Raw genomic sequence first — 24,191 nt, 5'->3', positions numbered from 1 at the left:
GCAAAGTCATTTTCTACGTGTAGATAAAAAGTATAGTAGCGATATACCTGGACCTCTCCCGATAAATGTGATTCACTATAGGTTCTCACATCTTCTCACGTCGGACTCGATTTAAGTCCAACAGTTATTATATGTGCAGCTTACCCGTTTTCAAAAAGTTTAGACCAAAATTCAATGCGTTTCTGACATACGGAAGTCATAGTTGCTTTGACTGAAATCTTACCCTTGGAGTTGAGTTTCACATACTGTATGGTGCCAAGGGCATTTCCACCTTGAAGCGACGGCCTTACGGTGTGGCGAACAGGGCAATCAAACGGGAACTCGCTCTTGCAAGGGCCTCGCGCAACAACCCAAGCAAATTTAAAAAATATCGATTTTTTTAAACTATTTTGTATTTAAAATTTTTGAATGTGATTTGATGAATTAATTAATATAAAGTTAGCTTACGAATTCATTCAGTCAATTGAATAATTTATTATGTAGTAACATGTCAAATATCTAAACCAAACAACTAGACGTACTGTCGCATCACATACTTTTCACGAAGGATAAAGGGCATCGTAAAGACCTGCTGGCTGGAGCCTCTGCCACATTGCTTAACAAAACCTGTCAGGATAGGATATGAAATTTTTTTTTTCTTATGTATAGTCTTTGCACAGACATCATTTAACATTACGATTCTCTATTAAGGGGAAGACAGTTTGTTCTTGTGTATTTATTTGCACTATTACATGGTGAAATAATAAAATATTCAAATTCAATGATTTATTGTTAACTTATAGGTCTGTATAAAATTTACAATTTACAACTTTTATTATAATACATATTAACAGCATTTAAGCCACGTTCATCTACAGATATCTGATTTAAAATGATATATTTTTAAAATTATATTAATTTTAGTGTCCTTATTTTTTAACTATATTAAAAACTTTAGACGAACAAATAGTTGAATGTTTTAGCAAGTAATAAATAAAACCTTAAATTCATCAAAACAAGTGGTCAATATTAAGGAAACAAATTTACTTTAGCATCTATTCTTGAGTTTATTTAAAATGAACACAATAGATAGTAAATAATTACAAATTCAATTTTATATTTTACTAATTGAAGTGCGGCTTTAAATGAACTACAGATACTTTTTTCCGGGTAAAATCATAGCAAGGGGGCCGTCTAAGTCTTACGTAAGCACTAAAAGGGGGGGGGGGGGGGTGTCTTTGATTGTCTTATTTACTTAGTATTGCCTTTTATTAACATAACTTTTACACATTTAAAGAAAACACTTTTTTAACGGATTGAAGTTATGTATTATTATAAACTTATAAGTATTTATTTGTATAATATTATTGTAAACTTATAATTTGTATAATTATAAGTTTACAATAATACATAGCTTCAATCCGTTAAAAAGTGTTTTCTTTAAAAAAGTAATTTACTTTTTTACACCTATATCCACCTATATCCTATTGTCTACGCTTGAAAACAAAATGCATTTTGAAAATTCTTACAAGTAATTACGTTTATGTACTATTATTTTTGAGAGCTTTGCTTACCGACAAGAGGTATGGGGGAGGGGATAAATTACTATAAATCTGTTTACGTAATACTTGAACGGCCCGAAGGACCACGGAAACAATATTAAAATGTTGGACACATTTAAATTCATACATTATTTTAGTTTTACTTTTGACCGATTAAATATTACAAGAGATGATTTTGATAAGTTAGTACCCTCTCTGCAAATAAAGAACGAGCTGATCTTAATTTATAATACAATTCCTTCTTAAGTCTTTCAAACATTGTAAATAACAACTCTAGTTTAGAATTTCCGATAAAAAATCTATACATTTACCTAGCGTCCTAAGAAAGTATTTAAATAGCAATAAAATACTGCTAAAATCGAATAAAATCTAACCTAATAACGAAGAACATAAACACTGTTAAATCTATGAAAATTGTAATATTCGTAATAAAAAATTAACAAATTGATTAGGCAGTCCAGTGTTCATAGCATAAATATATTGGAACAAAAACGTTGTTTGTGTAAGCACCCTAAGGACCCCTAACCACACCTTAAAATGACCTAGGACACCTGAAGCACTCGAGATATTAATAGAAATTGACACAATTTTTTTATTTTTTTTCGAAGTTATAGACAAACAATTCGCTCAGTAAATGCCCCAATAATTGTCATCTCATTAGAGAGAGCGGCTCGCATAACCTGCGGCCCCACAGAGTCTTTCACACGCAACGTAAACTCCTTCCTTGAGGGAGCTGGAAGCAAACCTCCCATCGCATTTAAAATCCTCGTCCTACCCGCGACATCTAGTGGTTCCCCTTCGGCACTATTCCCCAACACTTTACGCACACACTTCGATTTACACACTTCTAACTCGGCCTCGAAGAGATCACGAGCGGCCATTTCGAATGTCCTACGCGTGTCCAGACCGCCCACGCCGGAGTTCGTCCTCACAGCACCCTCGGCTTGGGCCTTAGCTGCACCCGCTCTTAGAATACCCGGTAGCAACAATTCTACTACCGCTTCTACTGTCCTTGAACGAAGGTAGTGTAGAACTTGCTCAGCTTCCCTGCTCTCGTCAAATAGTCTTCGTTGTCTCGCCGCAGACACTGGCCGTGCAACGCTCCATGCCTCTTGCCATGGATTACCAGGTAATAACATACGATCGCCCAAACTACCTCCGTCATCTGGCTTCCAGTCCCTTGGCGAGTACCATCGGACGAAATCACAGAGTTCTGAACCCGGATTTGCTGCTTTAAAGGCTTCCATATCGGATAACAGCGACGCACTCATCATTCTCGCTCGTAGTTCTGAAGCTCTTGCGTCATCACCCAAACGCACCATTAGCTCCGCGTCCTCCTCTAACTGATCTTCGGTTTTTGGGGCAGGATCCTGGAATGTAAACTCTTTTTTAAATATGAAGACTCTTTATTTAATTTATTTGTTTTTTAGTATACTTTCGAAAGTTTTCATTAACTTTCTCTTTTACCAGAAATGTGTAAGTGTTGATATTAAGTGACCGTGAAATGTATGACACGGATTTATTTATAAAATTACTTTAATAACCTGCAATTAAACAACAGCTGATATGCTTACCTGTGTACGCGGAATGTATAGAGGCGCTCCATTTTTCAAAGTCGCATCTTCAAGACGACTTAACCTCCCCACAGGTTTATTCCAGGGTTCATTTTCTTGTTCGTCATTATCTTCGTCGTCTGTACAATCAAAAAACTCCTCTTCCGAGGAATTTCCTAAACCATTATTGGAATTCTCAAGCGCTCGTTTAATACAACAATTTAACAGCTGCAATTTCTGATGTAAAAGACACGTTCTGGCATTCGGAGCACCATCAGTCAATCTGTAACAAACAACATTTATTATATAGCATGAATTTACTAGACACATTCCAATTATTAACAAGCACGCTAGCATTCACGTAAAACCAACATCATTATAACTTTCACTGCGGAGGCAATTTGAAGAAATAAATATATGACCTCAAAAGATTTCGTTAAAAATACACCGCAGCTTTATGGAAATTTCTCTTTCGTATGCAAATTGTGTAATTATAAAATGGAATTTATTGCAACTGAAAGTTCAACGTAAACCTTGGATGCATCTTATATGCACGTCGTTGATTTAAAATTCTCTTGTTATGGCGCGACCTAGATACGCGCCAACGCGTCTCAAACCGTTATTGAAGTGAATTACTAATTCACTGGCATTCCGGGGAGATACGTTAGAAGAGTTTCTTTGAGATCCCTAGCTTCTAATCGGTCGGTGAACCGTTTGTTTACCGGAGGTGGACGAGGTATCGGGTCAGATCTTTGGTGGGGAAAGCTGTGCGTGCGCAGAGTAACGCGCAAACAGACACGGCGTGCACGTCATGGAGCTAGCGAATACATAGTACCGCTATCGAACTCGTTTAGTGATACAATGTGCAAATAATTACAAAACGGTGATAAGTAGAAATACAGTAGTGTGTGAACACAGTGATTATTTAGTGACAATTTTCTGGAGTTCGATAAAATGGTAACTTTTTTAATTATTACTGGGAGATGATTTTAAATTAATTAATTAGTATAATTTAATTTAATTTCAATAATAAAAGATTTTTTTAATAACGCTTTTTATATATTAATCAAAAATATTTCGGTTACAGTATACTAACAGCACAGTTTAAATCTTTAATGACATTCGGCACGCAAAGATTTAAATTGTTTAGTGGTAAAACCGGAAGCCAAATAAATATGTTAAAAATTAAACTTTTACAAACTATACGCCAAAGTTAAATAACTTAGGTACCTAATTGTGCATAATAATTTTATTTATTGTCAAAAATAAGTTACATAAGAAATATGTATCCCAGGCTCCTGTATTTCAGGATCTTTTGACTGAGAATTAAATAGTATAATGAAATAAATAAATAATTCATTAATAAAACAAATGATATTAATTTACCATTAGGTGAATTAATATAACTTAGAAATATGTTATTAAATATATTATATATTGATAGCTTTTTATTATGTGATCAACAATATATTTCTAAGACACAAAATCTATTTACAAACGTTTTAAATTTGACATACGTGTCCTGCTGTCAACTTTAGAGTAACGGATATTTTTAATGAACTATTTTCTAAAGAAATATAGGAAGAAAATTTCTCTTAGGTGGAATAGAATCTATCAATCACCTCTTGTATTTTGACATCTGAATATTAAAGCAAAAAGCCCATAACCTATTCTCATTGTCAAGTGTAGTTTTTGCAAATTTCACTTCCCTATAAAAGACAATGCTTCATCTAACTGTTAACTACGAATAGGCGTATAACACATATTCAAGCTAATCTCTCTAAATTGGTTCACCGTTTTCTTTTGTTTTTAAATGAGGGTAGCATAAAAAAATATTTTGTAGGTCACTGTCAAATACCTGGTGGCTTAGAGCACACACTATGTGGCAACCTACAGATTCCTGACGATATGACTCTACCTTCTTGAATACTTAATATATTTAAATCTCCTGTCACGATGTTTGTCCGCGATGGACTCCTAAACTACTTAACCGATTTTAAAAAACCGCTTGGCCGAGTCTGCTAGTAATTTTTATATTTTTTAATATATCATATCCGATTTTGTAACCGTGGTAACAAAATGGTCTATTATGACATATTGCCATGTCACTTTAACACATTCAAAATGCTTTATACCGCCATACAAAATTTCTTAAAACATTTTCTCTTTGTCAAATACAAACATCTATAGAAACAATCGTGTAAAGACGATTTCCGTTCATTACGATATGCGCACGCGACGTTTAACGAAACCACTATTTCTTCATTAGATACATTGACGAGTTGATACGGATACGTGAATAAAAATATTATATAAATTCACCGTTAATTGTAGTTAATTGAGTTTTAAACAAGTACCAATGTCCTGATTACCTAACTAATTAGATATATATTTCAATATTTAATAAAACTTACCTACTTTACAATTAAAGAAACGGGACTCATCTGAATTTGATGATATACTAATAGAACACATATCTACAAATTAAATGTTCATTATATTTTTTGTTTTTCTCCAGATTAAGGTTCTATGTATAAATATTTTTTTGATATAACTTCTGGTTATACACTTCTTACATTCATCATTTTTCTTTTATTCTTTTCTCACTAGGGTTGCCTGGAAGCGATCGCTTGTTAGCGATAAGGCCGCCGTTGCATCCCTTGTAATTTTTATGTATTATATTTGTGTTTCTTTGCAACGAAGTGTGAATAAATAAATAAGAATTGACGAACTAATTGTTTCGAATGTTGTACTTTTTATTAATAGGCGTAATGTTTTATTGTATTTGTTTATTTTCTCATGTAAGTGTAATGTTCGTAATGAGAAAAGAATATCTTAAACCGTATATATATTCGTATTATTATTTTATAGCAATATGAGCAGTGATGGTTGCTTCAGCATGAGACTCTCATCCCAGAGGTCGTAGGTTCGATCACCGGCTGTGCACCAATGGACTTTCTTTCTATATGCGCATTTAACACTCGCTCGAACGACCGAAAATGCCGTTCTTGTGTTTCAAGCACAGGAGGCTGATCACCTACTTGCCTATTAGATTTAAAATATGATCATGAAACAGATTTAGAAATCTGAGGTCCAGAACTAAAGAAGGTTGTAGGGCTCTGACTCTGATTTGTTTTTTATAATTATTTTATAGCTTAGGGTAAAAATTTACAGGTAATGCGCGTGCAAGTATTTTATAACGGCGTCTAAATCTATAGATATCCAAGATACTAATTTGAGACTAAGAAAATATGGACTTCATTTATCTTCCTCAGATCACACCCACTGTAAGATTAATGGTTCAACCGGACCAATTCGCCTTGATGCATTTAAGGGCTAACTTAGCTTTTAATAAGGTGTCATTACAACTTCTTACGTTTAATAAAATTACGATTCGTTTGTTAATTAAGATGACAAAAATTTGTAGCGTTTGTAAGGGACCAATGTGTCTCCCAATCAATAAATATATATAATTTTAAATATTAAAGCTAATTAAAGACATAATTCATAAACACTGATAGACGCTAAACTTTGATGCGTTTTACATTTGTTTGAATTGTTCATTTAAGAAATATTATAGGTATGTATTAGGAATACATTACTAATTAAAAACTTATTTCTTAAACACTTGACTACATTTGTAAATTTAGTAATTTAGCGCAAATATTTTTTTATTCATATACACATGTGGCTAGTTTGTTTAAACCATTGAAATAAATTACAATCAATTCAAGTTAGTTAAGACTTGGATTTGACATACGGAAGTCATACTTAGCACAAAGTGTGGACTCAAAATATCGCCATCATATTATAATAGAATGATATATCTTACACTCGATGCTTACATAAACGTTTTCAATCACAGCTAACCGAATTAAATTCAACACCTATTAAGTCTAGGCCTCAGATGTCTGTATGACGTAGGTGATCATCTGTGCCTGATTCACGCTCAGTCTTTTTGAGACACGCCGGTTTCCCCACGATGATACGGAACTCGACAAATCACTTGAAAGTTATGTTTTCGAAAATCGTATGACATGTGCATGAAAGAAAGTTATTTTCTACTGATGCGCCTCTCATGAGAAGTGAAATGTGACATCATTTTAGTCATTTGCATCGTCGATTAGAAATCGATTTACATACAATAGCTAGACAGGTCCAAGCCTGGTTACGTGTGTTACGGAAATATTGTACCTACTTGCCTCACATAAATAATTTTTATTCATAATTGATTATATAATATTAATCGTATTATAAATTTTTTTTCGAGCACTACATAATCAGGATTACATTAAGTAGATGTCATTGACGTGACATTAATACCTACACGGCCTCCGAAGTAGTGAAGGCATTCTTACACTTGTCTGTCATTCTCGCCACTATTTCCCAAACATTCCCCGCTATCCCTTTCATTCTATCTTCCCTTCGAGATGGGGATCCTCTCTTTTTTCTGCCTACTGGGACATTCCAATTAAGAGTCCTTTTGAGTCATCTGTCACGCAAATGCTCTATAGAAATCGTAAATTACATAACTATATAAATCCGCAAGTTTTTAAAAGATCTAATTTTCTATAATTTAATGTTTCGAAATTTCATAAAAATAACGTTTTTACGGGTGTGTAGTAATACAAAATTTGTATTTTATTTATATGTTGAAGTAGCTATGAAGTAAGATTCTTTACACGAATTTTACACTGAAAATATATAAATGTCTTGATAATACAGGCAAAGCAATCTAGTATTTTTTTTATAGTCCTAACATCATAAATATTATCTGTTTAAAACTCCTTTTAAGCAGATAATAGTGAAATTCTCAAAGAATAGATTCGGCACACCTTTTCACCTTGAGTCACGAGTTATTCCATATGTGGTATGTCAGTAGGTTACTTAAAGTTTACGCATTCCTTCTCAAAAGAGAATTAAAAAATCCAAAAAATGTTTCTATTCCTGATTATTTGTTGCGCATACTCTTATTTTTAACAAATATAGTCTCAATGCCAGAGACGGCGTTAAGTACGTTGCCGGCCTATTAAGAATTGGTCTTCTAAATTTGCTACCAATTCGCAAGTCAGGGCAAGAAACTTTCCCCCACACCTTTTAATCGCCATGTTTTGAGTCATACAAATCATTTAACCTGCAGCAAATCAATTTAACTCAAAGTAAAATTTATAAAAAGCTTTATTGATTAATATAAGTTTAACGAGAGTTTTAAATTTAGAATATTCATTATTGAACAGCTCCTTTGAATTTAAATGATATCCCTTAATTATTATTACTGCTTCGATGTGAACCATTTTTTAAGAAGTATTAGTGTATAAGTGTCTAACGGTTTTTATTACAAAAAGACAAATATTGTAGGTAATCAAATGTAAGTACAATGTGTCACGCACTCTTCGCTATCGAGGTCAGATGAGCAGTGCCCGAGTGTAAAGGCTGGGAAATTTTCTTTATACTTACTTAGAGCAAGACACTCCGACTTTATATATCATCTATATGTCAGACTGTATATGCTAAGTGTACCCTGTGTGTGTCTGTCATATATGGAAATGGCTTAGTGTCGGCTCTTGATTATAACCTAAGTTTTAATATAAATTTTCGTTTCTCCAGAGAATTAACACAAAAAAGTCATAGGTACATAAAATAAATGCTGACTAGTCGCTAGTTAGGGTATTCATTCAGAAAGAACAGACAAAATTAATATGATATATATCTTTATCGTAATCTTGTTTATAATGATCTTAATAAGGTTTGAGTTTAGATTAGGTTTTAATACTGTGTTTAGCTTGTATTTATGTTATTTGATATGATAGATAGATTTCTATGCTGTATTTTTTGTATTTCTGTATCATATTTTTATGGTACGTAAGTACTGTGAAGGGGGGGAGGTATTTTATCTTGACTTTGTTATTGGACGATTACGTAAACAGTAATTATTTACTTTTTACCCACTTTTATATTCTTGGAAATGTACTTTCGAGCATTCCTACAAAAAAATATACGTTTATGTACTACTTCTGCTAACAAGTGGAATGAAGGAGGGATAAACTGCAGTCAATTTTCTTACTTAATACTTGAACGGCCCATTACAGATAAATACAAACTGTCTAAAGTTCTAGAACAGTTCCCAACTATGTTTATAATTACTTCACTATTAGTTTAAATAAATTCTCTAAAGCATTTAAATAGCATTTTCTTATACCGTCATTTATAGGTTATAACATATTTTATGGTTAATATATAATAGTGGGGAGATGCGAGCATTTGCTACTCCATCATTAACGCTTCAGCGCATATCACACTTTTTACACGCATCGCTTTTACAAACAGAATGCGCGCTATTTCTTGTAAGATTCAATATACACTTTACAATCACATTTCCCGAGTATTTTCGGTAATTCGTATTGAACATTCACAAATTACTATTTTCTTAAGACTTTGAATGTTCCATTACAAGACTTTAAGCAAGGAGGACTTTACCATGGATTCCCTTACCATGCTGCAAATAGATCGAATTTTCGTAATACCGATTACATATTTAAAAAAATCTGTGGCGCTGCAACCTGTTTAGGTGTTGGCCTAAGATTTTGAATCTGTGTTATGATCATTTTTAGATTTAAAAATGATCATGAAACAGATTCATTCTATTAGATTTAACAGATTCATTATATTAGATTTAATAGGCAAGTAGGTGATCAGCCTCCAGTGCCTGACAGACGTCGTCTACTTTTTGGGTCTAGGACATGTCGGTTTCCTCACGATGATTTCCTTTAACGTTCGAGCAAATGTTAAATGCGCACATAGACAGTCCATTGGTGCACAGCCAGGGATCGAACCTACGCCCTCAGGTATGAGAGTCGCACGCTGAAGCCACAAGGCCAACACTGCTCTTGCATTGCATTACATATACACATAGGCCGAATAGAATTCTCACGCCTCAATTAAATCCCTTATTTCGTACGTCGATACCGAATATTTTTTTCTAACTAAAGATACCAATTAAAATTAAAATCCCTAACTAATATGAAACTGGATGAAACCGGAAAATAAAAAGTGTATTCGAACAACCTACTTACATAACCTAGAAACAAACTTAAACTTTAACCTTAGTCACACAAACTCCCACATTATTTGCATAGTCATAACTTGTATTCTATAATGTGCCAATTATTGCATTTGCATAAGCATAACCTCTTGGTATAGTCTCTATATATTTCTGTAATAAATAAATATTTTAAGTAAAAGTTGGAAAGAGAACACTCACTTTTTCCGAAAACTGTTAATTTGTGTTTGGATTCAGCCAACACAAATTTGTACAGTAATCTTCATTTTTATCACCTGGTAATCTGATAGAAATATAGCACCGAAACCAGTAAATTTTTGTATGTTATCTACTCAACATAGTAAAATACAGTTACATCCCTCGATCACTATCGTTAAATACTAATGGCGCATTAGCCACCACATCAAAGCCGTATTTAGTATGAGTCAGTCACTCTCACCGGGAAACTGTTCACCTGTTAAGCAACAAACGTTCTGTTACAAATAATAAGAATTTTTCCTAAAGATTCGCCCAAAACAATATGGTTGTTTATAATAAAACTCTTTCCATCGACTCACAGTAACACGACCCAAAGAAAAGAAAAATTATACAAAGAAACAACAATAAATATAAATAGAAGTAATTTAACCCATGAATGTATAATTTATTGTCAGTCAAAAAGGACGCCAAACGTGTCTTAAATGCGTAATTGACAACGCTCTTGCAAACGTCAGCATACTCTTGCCGTAATTTGAACGAAATTTTGGCAAGGCATTAGCTTGCTCGCCTAGAGATCCGACTATTAATGTATTATTTCTTTTTAGTAATTGTTAAACTGAACGCAACCACTTAACATACATAGTCTGTGATTGTCTATACAGATTGTCATATTGTCACTGTAATCTGTCATATTACATGTATCGTCCCTGTTTTGTCCTTGGCTTTAAAGCGGTCCGCATCATTTTGTCTTAACGCTGTTTTATTAATTTTCTATTTCTATCTTAAAAATAGTTTGTAACAGTAATTATTATATATTGTTTAAGTTTTCCGTTCGAATATCCATCCTTCCATATTTAAAAAGTTTACAGATTTATTTGGACACATTCAAGTCCTAGACTAGACCGGAATAAGAAAACCTAAATTTGGAGTCGAGATTTACTACATGTCACCATTAGACACCTTAGTTTCAAGGCTTGCTGAGTCGGCTATTGCAAATCAATGTAGGCAATAACGGGATATTTTGTAATGTAATGCAGCAGGAATTAATAAATAAAATCACGATCAGACCTGTCGATTAACGGTTGATTAGTAAAAGGATTGCCAACAATAAATACTGTTCAAATTACCGTTAATCATTAACAAATTGTACCTCCCTGTAAAAAGTTTAACTAAATCATTTAACTAACTTAATTTTAAAATCGTTGAATGCAAAGGAATTTGACAATGTTATTAATTCTTCAACTTTCTTCATCATCATTCTTATTCTACCTCGAAACGAAAGGGGTTTGAAGTTGGACGCAATAAATTGCTATTGCGAAATTTACTTGAGCGGACTAAGGCCCCACAAGAGGCTGTATAACCATAGATAATGATGACCAATCGTTAACACTTGTTAAGGGACTGTCAAATGTATTTCGAATTACGACTACGCAAAAGAGTCGTTTTCTAAAATCCAGACATTCTAATAATTACTGATAATCAACTTAACTACTATTTCTAATCCGCGTATAACGAAATATTTGACCACCGGAAATACCTGTTTATAACAATTATAGTTTACAAAAAACATTACAAAATTTGTCGTAATTAATATTTTGAATATTAAATTAATGCTTATCCGGAGATAATTATGTTTATCCGGATCCCAATTGGATTTGCTTTAATTGCAAATAATTATACCACATCTTTTTTTCCCGACAAACCCGCTACTCTAGGTTAACGATTAATTAATTAATTAGCTGGCCAAATCCGATTCTTTCAATATCCTGAAAGAAACTGTACAAACTTTAAATTGCGTAGTACAACAACTGAAATACCATGTCTTTCATACTTAGCCGACGTTAGTGTTTAACGCCCGAACCCTATAATTAATCCACAATCTCAGATTATTTTCAATCTGAGATTGTGGATTAATTAGACCTTGACATTCGATCGATCTCCTATTTGCATCGATAACCAAACCCCACGAAGACAATCCATTTTGGGGGCGACGGATAGAATGCAATATCTTTGCTCTTTACACTCATATTTGATAATCAATATAAACCAAATAAAGTAAATAAAACCATACGAATAATATTACAATATAAATGTCTATGTTTAAAACATATCAAATAGCTTTTTAATTATTTTAATAACTGGTGTAAGTTAAAATCCTAAGATAGGATATTGGCATAGTTGAACTGTTATTTTCATACAAAGGTCTATCCACATACACCGATTCGACCTACCATGGATAACTTATCGAACTTAACTTAAACAATAAAAGAGTAACAAATTTTTATGGGGCTCAAACAGTTCCTTATCTAAGAGATCTCCGCGATTTTTGCATTCCCGAGGTATTTAAGGACAAACATACTTGCTTCAAACCTAAACCAACTCTTAAATATCAAATTACCTTTTTTAACTTTCCGTTAATAAAGATAAATGTGAGAGATTTGTTTTAAGTAATTTAATTTTCTTAAGAAAAGAAAGTTATCATTTGCATTAGAAACATTGAAATAGATAAGCACATTTCACTTTCTATATTACACAAGATCTTTTAAGTATAATTAATTTAAATATAAGATTATTTTTTATATAAGTTTTAATGTTGGTAATTAATATTGATATCGCCATAGAAAACATATAATCGTGGCTTCGTCCGAAACCGACTGTAAAATACACCAAAGAGTATTTTATTATATCGACTTATTCGCTGTAAAACCATTTGTCTCCTCAACCATCTAGATCAATCTAAGAGAAACTTAACATACATACACGTACAATGTACATATATCCATACCAGCTTTAGAAGGGCACTATTTATCCTCTTAGCGAATGTATTTCCAAAAAGTCTCTCTTATAATGCTCATGTATGCACTGAATCAGACACGAACCAAACTTGCACAACACATGCATTTTCGTCACAATGCATTCCTTTACCGAAACAAGATCTTCTCTATCATAAAGGGAAACACAGCCTTCAAGATCGGTGTTGAGAGTTTATAAATTTTATTATTCGAATAATTTTAATATTGGATGTATACGTATTCAGCAATACAAAAAAGATGTAAAAATCAAATAGATCTTGTCATATTACGCGTCAGCGCCCCCTAACGGGATAAATTCACGGTTAGAAATCGCTACCGCTGACAATCCAGAACAAATCACAGATATTTCTTAAATTCCTCACGCCTCACTACCGTAATCTTGTAATCTCTATAGTATGACTTTGGATCATTCTTTGAACCCTGCATTATATTGGGATAACTTCCGCACTATTAGGTTTTAACTTCCGCATGATTATCACGTGTTTTATTCTCATGTGAATTTTTTTTTTTTATAGAACAGTTACCGCATTCTTATGGCGATTGTTGGTGGCACCTTGGGGTTTTAGTGGGTATACACAATGCATTTCCCCAAGTAAAAAAAATATATACTACTAATATAGTTCATAGATATGCACACAATGTATGGATATTTTCGCGTACTAATCTATATAAAGTATAAACACGAAATCCTTTGTTGAAAGTCGTATTGTGGCTCTAATCAAGATCGACAAAGAAAATACAAAGCAAAACGTATTGTTTAGCGATACGATAAAATCTATTCGAGTCACGTTGTCATCAACGTAAACTACAGCTACAGTTTAAAGTTCCCATTCATATGAACATTTGATTTTTGAACGTTGAAATTTGTAAATGAACTTATTTTATATATTGACTTGAGCTTTATATTTAAATTTTAAAGAGTGTGAAAATTTCAGTCCTATACTATAGGAGCTGGATATTTTTCGTGTTTTGTCTTGAGTCTTTGACCAGCTATGAAGGTTTATACTTTATAATTGATAATTGATAGAAATTAGAAACTCAATATATGTATAATGTATGTATGATAATAATAACAATACGATATCTCCTAAGTCCTAGTACTTAGGAGATATCGTATTGTACTACTACTAAGTGTAGTAGTTATTACATTACTACACTTAGTAGTAGTAATGTAATAAATCGTAAATTAAAAAATTAATAATATTCATAAACTTAAATGTATTGAGTATTCACTAATTACAATTAGTAATAATTGAAAAGTAAAAGGCTTTTATTACTAAAAGTAAAATTTACTCAAAGCAGTTAACAATAAACATAAACAATATAGAATTGCATACTCATTACTCATTCCCGATTTTAAAATGGTTAAAAATTTGGGGTCAGAAGGTTTTTAGCCCGTCTAAGCGTAACAATCGGTGACGGACGTCACGCAGACGCGTGAATAAACCGATCATCATCCCCCGTTTGGTCCTGGGAAAGGATAACCCGAATCAAATGATATTCAAGCTTTATCAAATACGATAAATACAACGCTACTGCGATTTATTGTACAGCCAGCACCATCTCTCGGCGTGAATTCGAACTACTTTAATATCGTATGTTGTGATAAACTGTAACGCGGCGCGAGTTTCAGACATTTTACATTTCATTTATAACTGGATAGTCGACGGATATCGAGACTAAAAACTGCAGGAGCATTCTCGGACATTCAGGAAAGAGGAGCAAAACTCTTATTTTTTAGAAGTCGGTTAATAGCAAAACTTCTATATTAATCTTAATTGTAAAACATATGGAGAATGAAATATTTGTATGTTTCCATTGTGAAGTGAAAAAAATATTTCTATGAAAATATGTAATTTACGAATGAATATTAATACTTTTTCAATGATGTTCATTTGTTATTCCCAAATTTTATATAATGTTGTATATAGTTCTTGGAAAATATATCTACACAAAAGTATGGCAAATATAAGAAAATGGAAAATTATATTCTAAAAATATCGAAAGATGAACTTTACAATCCGTGATAAAAGGAACCAATTAAAACTTATAATCCGATTACGCAAGAGATCTTAAAACGTGACTCAAAGCTTTGCAAAAATTAAAAGAAAAATCTTATTTAATTTTAAAAGCCGGTAATAACTTTTGAAATTACATATGTGCAGTAATACGTCATAGTTAATTAGTCCTCGAGTCCCTGAAAGTTAACTCACTCGTACGGTGAAAGAGAATACCATGAGGAATTTCAGGCAAAGAATGCTGATCACCTTATATATATACATATATATATATATATATATATATACCTCCTTATGTAAGATTAAGGGTTGTAGCGCCACTGATTTCTTTTCAATAGGACAGAATAATTAATAATGTCCATACTTATTAAAGATTTATTTATTATTTTAATATATATGTGTGTATATTTTCATTGCATTGGGGTTTAATAGTGTAAGTGCGATAAATTACATTTATATTAGCTCATAAACCGTACGTAAAATTAATAACTTCACATAATGTAAACGTTTTGAATTTTAAGCTGATATGAAAGTACCGCTTATCGATTTCACGTCACAAACATCGTTCCTTTAATGTCAACAACGAGCGATTTATAAAACACGTATAAAACAATCGTGTTGTATTTTTTTTAAGTAATAGGAGGCTAACGGGCAGGAGGCTCACCTGATGTTAAGTGATACCGCCCATGGATACTCACATTTCCAAAAGGCTCGCAAGTACGTTGCCGGCCTTTCAAGAATTGCTCTGTTTATTGAACGCTCTTTTCTTAAAGGACCCTCAGTCGAATTGGTTCGGAAATACTTCAGTGGGCAGTTGGTTCTACATACTAGTGGTGCGCGGCAAAAACTGCCTTAGAAAACGCTCAGTGGAACGACGGACATCGAGACGATACGGATGGTATTTCGTATTTTGCCTTGACGTCCATTTTCTAAAACGTCCTAAAGTAACACACCTTTACTACGGAAATCAAAGGACTGTATACTTTACAGAAAACCGATATAGTCCAGCAAACTTTACATACTCAACGGACCTATTAAGAGTGTAATTGCGGAAACGGAGTCCCCACATACACATACACAACTTCACATACTTTTTAAAGAATTAGGCTAAGAATAGGTGTCTTAATGTTAAGAGCGTATTGTGTTATTTCTGAATCCTACGTTAAAATTGCATACTAGCTACGTATTGGTAACGAGGTGATGGTTCTATAGAAAATCTGAAATTTGTAGCATTATTAGATTTTACGCTAACAGATTATTATATTAAAACGTTTCCAAGACTCGTATAATGTGCTATTAAGAAGAAAATCTTCACACAAACTGGTTTGAAACCAAAGGCCACGCGAAAGTGATTCGGTCACCTAAACAACTTGCGTTTACCGTTAACAGCGAAATGCTAACTCGTCGAAATAGGCTAGTGTCACGATCACAAGCGGTTATATTACGAGGCCAAAGAAATGTATAATGTAGTAATTAAACTTTCACATTAATTATGTTAAACAATTGGTAATTACTACCAAATAATATACATAAGAAGCCGCTAGAAATTATGATGAGATATTCTCAACATTATTTTCTTTCTATCCAGATTATGAACCATGTTAAAATCCAAAAATCTAAGCTCACCTACATGTCAATTAAATAAAAATTATCAAAGAAATTGAGACAAAGACTCAGAAAAGATTGAAACGACACTGCATTATGTATTATTATTAAGTTTTCTGAATTTTTTCCTTTTCTCAATGTAATGCTAAAGCAAGTAACCATAAGTATCTTATAAGAATAGAAATGTATTAACTATGATAGATATATGATGAGACAGCATGCCCTCTCACAACATTGCTGTGCCTTACCAAGGTCACGTGTAAAATATTAACATAAGGAATGCAATAAAGATTTGAGTTATAATGGCCTGTAGCTAGAGTTACCTACATCTGGTATTAATAAAAAAAGATTTTATTTAAACTACGTCTTACTCAAAATTAATAAATTAATTTTAACTGAGAATTTTCCTACTAATATAATTCAACAACACTGAATGAAACTTATTAACACTATCGATTTCTTACGGCACATAAACGGAAGCCACAGATTTGTTAAATCCAAACTAATTAACAGAAACGTTAAACGAAACGTATATTTTATATTCTTCGTTAAATTGTCTTTAATTGACGGCGTTATATAAAATAGTATTAAATTGTTCGTATGGTCCGATGAGCAGCCGACACGTACATTTATTTACCCGACATTACGGTGAGGGAAAGCCAGTTTTCCGGGCTGCTTAACCTACGATACACTTCTCTCCAACGGTCTTTGCATCGCTTGATTGCAGCTCATTATATGCACCATACAATGCATTACTACGCTAGACTATCGTAGTTTTGAATTAAGAAGTACCTTAGGTTACAGAAGTGAAAGCAAAGGAAATTAAAAAAAAGGATAATACGATTAGAAAGTGGTTTGTCACCGATGAAATATATATCTATGAGCACTAGCGTTTAAACTAGGCCTAGCCTGTACCTTAAACGCTAGTTTCTTCCAGGGACATTAAGAAATTGGTTAAACTGTTTGCCATTGGACGTTAAACTGAGTAATAAAATCAAAGAACATGACTGGTCATGCTTTATATAACTGTCTTATAATAAGTACAGTCAAAACCGTTTACGACATCGAACAACATACCTCTAATATTGATCAAAATCAAAGTTCCCGCCTAAATTCTATTGTATTAAGTCTTTAATAACGTCATCGGCTGTTACGACTATCGGTTTCTACGACCAAATATGACTCACATCGCTGTCGTTATAACAGACTTTGACTGTAATTAACGGGAATACTTAAATAACCATAAGAACATTTTATTGAGTAAATAAGGTAATTACTAAAATCAAATGTCTAATAGTTCTTTTCCTTGCTTTCAGGATAGACGCATTAGTCTGCGTATTAAAGTATGGACAGTGACGGTATTGTTCGTCACACTTGGTGCACGAGGGCAAGGGCAGTGCCCGTGGAAGGAAACGCCAGCCTTGCAGGACACCTGCGTATGCGCTTACAACTTAGCGAGACAACTCTCGGTGCAGTGTGATCAGGTACATTTTATCCTCATTTATTACTGTGCTCTGCCAATCTAGGGACCAAGATTTGTTACCGACTCAATAGCCGCTCATTTTGACTTATGATTCTACGGGCTACAAGACTATAGTTTATCAATTTATTTAAATGCGCCGTAAGCCGCGAAGGACCTGATACTTACATTTGACTTGTCAACACGAAATTTATTTTAATACGTTTACTTTTCTAAGATCTAAGTTAACTAAGATCAGTGTTGGCCTAGTGGCTCCAGCGTGCGATTCTCATACCTGAGGTCGTAGGTTCGATCCCCGGCTGTGCACCAATGGATTTTCTTTCTATGTGCGCATTTAACATTTGCTCGAACGGTGAAGGAAAACATCGTGAGGAAACCGACATGTCTTAGACCCAAAAAGTCGACGAAGTGTGTCAGGCACTGGAGGCTAATCACCTACTTGCCTATTAGATTTAAAATTTGATCATGAAACAGATTCAAAATCTGAGGCGATACGTAAAGAAGTTGTAGTGCCACTGATTTTTTTTATACATTTCTAAACTTTCTCTTTAATTGTTTAAAGCTCTAATACCTCAACATATTATAATCGTCAAACTTTTAATTGTAAAATTACTTGTATTATACGTATTATTGTGATAGTGAGCTTATAACCATTGAATTGAGATATTTCCAAAATATATACTTCTTACTTAAACTAGACCTTTTAAAATGTGGTTAATCTGTTTTAATTGATTTCAGGTGGATTTTCCAGCTCTACTATTCGCTTTAAACTCCAGCGCACGTAAAATCACTATAGACCTACTTTATATTAATAATTCCTCTGTTACCGAACTATCGGACGATTTGTTTGTAAATCTCGCAATACACAATTTACAAATATCTAGTTGTAAAATTAAGAGAATTGGAGAAAATGCTTTCAGAGGGCAGGGTCAATTTTTGAAAAACCTAAATCTTCAGGATAACGAACTTACAGAGGTCCCAACAAAAGCTTTCGGAATATTGAAGAGTCTTTCACTTCTTGATATATCAAAGAATCGAATAACCTACATTCAAGATAACGCTTTCTTTACACTTCAGGAATTAACTACATTAAAATTGTCAGACAATAACGTGACATTAGCACCCTACGCTTTAGCTGGAATCGAAACTTCACTAAAAAATCTTAATCTAAAAGGCACTAAACAAAAAACAGTACCAGAATGTATTCGAGGTCTTAAGAATTTAGCTTTCCTTGATCTATCCCAGAACGGAATCCGAGAATTGCCCGGCCCTGATGGAATTAAGATCTTTGAGGGTCTAGAATCTTTAACGGCATTAAATCTCGAGAGAAACTTGTTAGTTAACTTAAGAAAGGATGCATTTTTTGGTATAAAAAACACGTTAAGCTCCCTTAGTCTTCTCAATAATCTATTGCCGGAGTTTCCTACTGAAGCCATAGCAACTTTGACAGAGTTACGAGTTTTAGATATCGGTTTCAATCTATTAAACAAGTTACCTACAGATGCATTTTTAATGAATCCGTTAATTACTTTATTGGCTCTAGATGGTAACCCACTTCCGACTGTCCCAGAAAAGGCTTTATCTCATCTGAATCATACGTTACGAGGTCTTAGTTTAGGTGGGCGGTTTTTAAATTGCGACTGCCGTCTGAGATGGATAATCGAATGGATTCGTAACGGCGAACTTCAGGTTACATCTCGCGAAAGAAATCCTCAATTTTGCGGCTATCCTCCACACTTTCGTGAACGCGGATTTTATAGCTTTGAACCAAATGAACTTATTTGCGATCAAGATATGATGTCATTCATGGAATCACAACCAACCACTACAAAAAAGGTTGCAGAAGTTCGTACGACAACGTCAACAACAACCACGTCAACTACCACGCAATCAACAAGTACTGTACCGATAAGCTCAACAACTGTTTCTACTGTTAGCTACATCAAAAACGAGACGTCTAGCCTACCAACTACAACACCAAGCACAACCACTACTAAAACATCAATACCATCATTAAGAACTGCGGCACCATCTTGGCGCCACGCTCCCAATCAAAGACCACCATTAATAATGAATTTTTCACAACAGAAAACAAAAATAGACGATTCAAATGAAGTTATCGTTAAGAATGCATACAGGCAGGATAACTCTGTAATTATTCAGTGGGATTCTGATGTAGCCAATATTTTGGGATTCCGCGTTGTATATAGATTATTTGGAGACAAAAGTTTTAAGCAAGGACCACCTCTAGAAGCGAGCGAAAGGGAATTTAAAATTAAAAATGTTCCATCGCAGGTACTTGTTACTTATTCCGAAATAATTCATAAAAATCTAATTGAGACTATACATTTTATCTATTTTACAGGAATGTATCGTCGTTTGCGTCATTTCCTTGGAGGAAGTACACGTAAGTCCAGAGACGGTACCATATTCGCAATGTAGAGAAGTTCGCACAGTGTCCGCTGCAGCTACCAATATGGACAAAATTACTATAGCAGCGAGTGCTGCTATATGCGGGACTATCGTGGTAGCAGTTCTTATTTTCGCGGCTGCATCACGTAGAAGATCAAGAACAATTCATCGCCTACACACTCAGCCACCAGAGAAAATGACCAATCCATGCTGTGGGGGTCTTACCGGTACACCAAGTCCCAATGGTCCACTATCTTCGTTGACAACAATTGGGGCGTTTGGAAAACAGCGTGAGTGGGACCAAGTATCGGCTTATAGTGCACGATCTATTCCGCGTGCACGCTCTTTCACTGAACCAGCTGTTCCAGAGCCTTTACAAGGCCGTCCAGGACGGGCGCGGTCACTGGCAGATGGTCAGTCACAACATAGTTATTCACAGTCCGCCCGCTACGGCCCGCCTGGATATCCTGGAAGCATGTTAGGATCGAGAACCGGTAAGACTATATTTTCCTATCGTTTCCGGCTTTGTCTTTCCAAATAAATACAAATTGTATAGACTATTTCATTAATAATGCATCAAAGTACTTCTTCATGACCGCTACTTGTTTACAGATCTTCGGCAGTCTCGCCAGTCGTTAGGAGCGGCGTCAGAAAGAGCATCACGTCTGTCATTAAGCGGCGCTGCTGGCGGGGCTACGAGTGGCACGGCTGGGTCTAGAAGGAGACCTAGATCGCGATCACGACCCGCCAGCCGATATAGCGTAGGTTCTCTCGGCTTAGGATACTGTGATACGTCTGACAACTGGACCGATCATGACATGGACATTTATATGGCAAGAAATCCTACAACGCGGGGTGGCCTCGTGCCATTATAGCGAACGAATAGCCCGGCGTTGCGGGATCTAGAGCGGGTTGACACCTATACACCGCCAAGAAGAGCCTGCAAATCCCGATGCAAGCACGAAGGACATATTCGCCCACGCCGACGCACTCACTGTCACACCTGCGAGGCTCATGATCAGGACTCAAGTGAAGATTTAACGTGGGATGCATTTAAGTGTCGGAATAAGTGAGAAAAGGGACTTGTTAGAGGCGTATCAGTTTTAGACGGTTCAACTTGTACATATTATTGAGTACTTATTAAATATTACATACATATAATTGTTGCAAAAATAAAATAGTATTTATGTGTAAGAAAAGTTATTTATATTTTTACTGCATGACTAAAGACTGTTGTAGATATGTTGTTTGTCATGCAAAAATTATAGAATAATTGATTGTAAGATAATTAAAAATGTATATATAGTGTTATTTTTATAACATCTAGAAGCAGATCCAAAATGGTGCTAGATATAAGAAATCTGTTAATAATTATTGAGTTTATAAATGTAAATAAATTATTTACTTTGGACTTTTTGTTACAACTTTACTTTGTACGTAATAATCCCATTAATATCATAAAAGCTCTTATTGAGCACCCATACTGCTACAGAATAAATACTGGTTATAACAACATGACATATGAAGAATACAGTGTAAATTCCATGTGAGGTCCTTTGGTTTAACTACAAACCCCCTCAAGCATCAAAAGCAGTTTTGGTTGGTTTAGTTTAGCTCATCTTCCACAGAATGATACATTCTACATTACATTACACCAACCCTTAAGAACGACAATGAAATAAAAAAAGTACTTTTAAAGAAGCCCAACTTAGTTAAATCGCAAGTTATTAATAAATTATTCAAAAAATAGTTCAGTTTAGAATTAGATACTTACCCTAGAATAAGTATTCTATGCTCCCATCTATATTGCAGTTCTTGAGTAAACTCATACCATAAATGGGCAAGATAAGGCAGTCCTCCGGCTGATATTAGACTGGCTGCTGTTACTGATAGTCTCCAAACCAAGCCATCTACAGGACTTGCTTTTATATAGCTACAGAGCCTTGTCTCACCATTTTCCTGGACCCAATTGAAAACAAAATATTATTTTTATGAAAAAATTAATTTCTAAAATATAGTTATTTTTTTCCTTAATTAAATTACACAAAAAATATGTGTGAGATAATCCCTATAATTTTAGAAAGACTATAGAAAAAATATGAATAAGATTTTAGACCTTTGATTAAAAACTTACTTGTTTGTTCTCAACTTCCAATTGATCAGGATAGGGATAGGAATTATTGGCTACTGCATCAGGGAACACATAATATAACATAGTCATCAATAAATCATCTGCTATAGGACCTTTAAACTCTCCAACTGAAGTGTTTTGTCTCATTGCTGCCTTGACCAGTTTTGATATTGTGATAGGGGCTTCAGTTATTTTGTGCAATGGATTTACTATTCCTAAGCTTTTACTCAAACCTAGCACATCCATGATCAACTGGTTGTTTTCTAGTAATTGCATCACCCTGTCTATTGTCTCTGATAACTGACCTCGAATATTATTGCGAATTTTTATTGTTATAGTCCAAGTTGGAGCCATTAAAGGGTCAATATCAGAAAAGGTGGACGAATCAACTATGGCACTTTCTCTAAACTGTGGCCATATAGCATTAAGGAGAGCACTCTGAATAGGACTACTTTCCAAGCCAAATGGAATGTCTATCAGTTTCTTAACATCGAATCCGTCAATGGATAAAAATTCATTTGATAATAATCTTTGTCTCCATGCAAAAGTATCAGAATATTTTAGTTCATATGAAAATTTTACTGAAATAACAACAGCATCCAATGGTATAGGAGAAGAGATTTTCGACTTAAACAGACCAACAAGACCACTAAGGTGAGAACATTGATTAGAAATACGTTCCAAGTGGATTGTGTCAAAGAATATTTTAAAATCAGTGTCTTCGTAAATACCTAAGTATGTATGCTGCCAATGGTCCCTTATTTTAACGAAAAAGGGCACACCACAGTCGACATTTGAAAAAGCAATATTTACAGAACTCATAACTAACTTAATAACACTTCCTTCTACAAGAGGCGATCGAGGACAGAGCATTAGATATCGTTTTAGGCCAAACCAATTAGAAACAGGAAACGAACTTCCATCAGTGTCATCCATAAACTTTGTTGTGGAACCCCATAAACCGTTTTGTATATCTTTCAGTATGCTATGATCATCGGTATTGTCAGTCTCTTCACAGCCTCTTAGAGGTTCTAAAGCATGATAACTCAATGTGAAATCTAAGCCATGTAGTTTAATTTCTTCCGTCTTAGTTAACCATTTCTTTGTGTAGTCGCTAAACTGTTTCGCAAGTTTCGATCTAGGTAAATGCCACTCCTGCATTATTTCTTCTAGTCTAGCTATAAAAACTTCCCATTCCGATGCAGTTGTAAAATCTTGGTGATAAATATCATATTCATCTATTTCCTCATTCATTTTAAAATTAAAATTATATTAGTTGTATTTTGTAAACTGAAATAGGCAGCTGTTCATGACAGTGACAATTCAGCGATGTGCCATATGTTAAAATATGTACTACTTCTAAAGTCATACTCATAGTAT

The 24,191-nt window shown here is 34.1% G+C and overlaps 2 protein-coding genes across 2 annotated transcripts; one reads left to right on the top strand and one right to left on the bottom strand.

The window, feature by feature from the left end:
* Positions 1-1,394: 1,394 nt before the first annotated feature.
* LOC111002070 (rab3 GTPase-activating protein catalytic subunit) lies at positions 1,395-24,137 on the bottom strand. Its single transcript, XM_022272173.2, has 4 exons — positions 22,815-24,137; positions 22,455-22,639; positions 3,116-3,377; positions 1,395-2,911 (listed from the first exon to the last, which is right to left on the bottom strand). The coding sequence occupies exons 1-4, from the start codon at positions 24,063-24,065 to the stop codon at positions 2,150-2,152; spliced, it is 2,460 nt and encodes an 819-aa protein (XP_022127865.2). The 5' UTR covers positions 24,066-24,137; the 3' UTR covers positions 1,395-2,149.
* On the top strand, positions 3,831-22,078 carry LOC111002061 (leucine-rich repeat and fibronectin type III domain-containing protein 1-like protein). Its single transcript, XM_022272163.2, has 5 exons — positions 3,831-4,051; positions 18,105-18,272; positions 19,007-20,563; positions 20,634-21,174; positions 21,293-22,078. The coding sequence occupies exons 1-5, from the start codon at positions 4,049-4,051 to the stop codon at positions 21,553-21,555; spliced, it is 2,532 nt and encodes an 843-aa protein (XP_022127855.2). The 5' UTR covers positions 3,831-4,048; the 3' UTR covers positions 21,556-22,078.
* Positions 24,138-24,191: the final 54 nt, after the last annotated feature.

This window comes from Pieris rapae, chromosome 12 (assembly GCF_905147795.1).
Source record: "Pieris rapae chromosome 12, ilPieRapa1.1, whole genome shotgun sequence".
Taxonomy (NCBI): Eukaryota; Metazoa; Arthropoda; class Insecta; order Lepidoptera; family Pieridae; genus Pieris; species Pieris rapae.
This window is presented reverse-complemented; position numbering and strand designations above follow the sequence as displayed.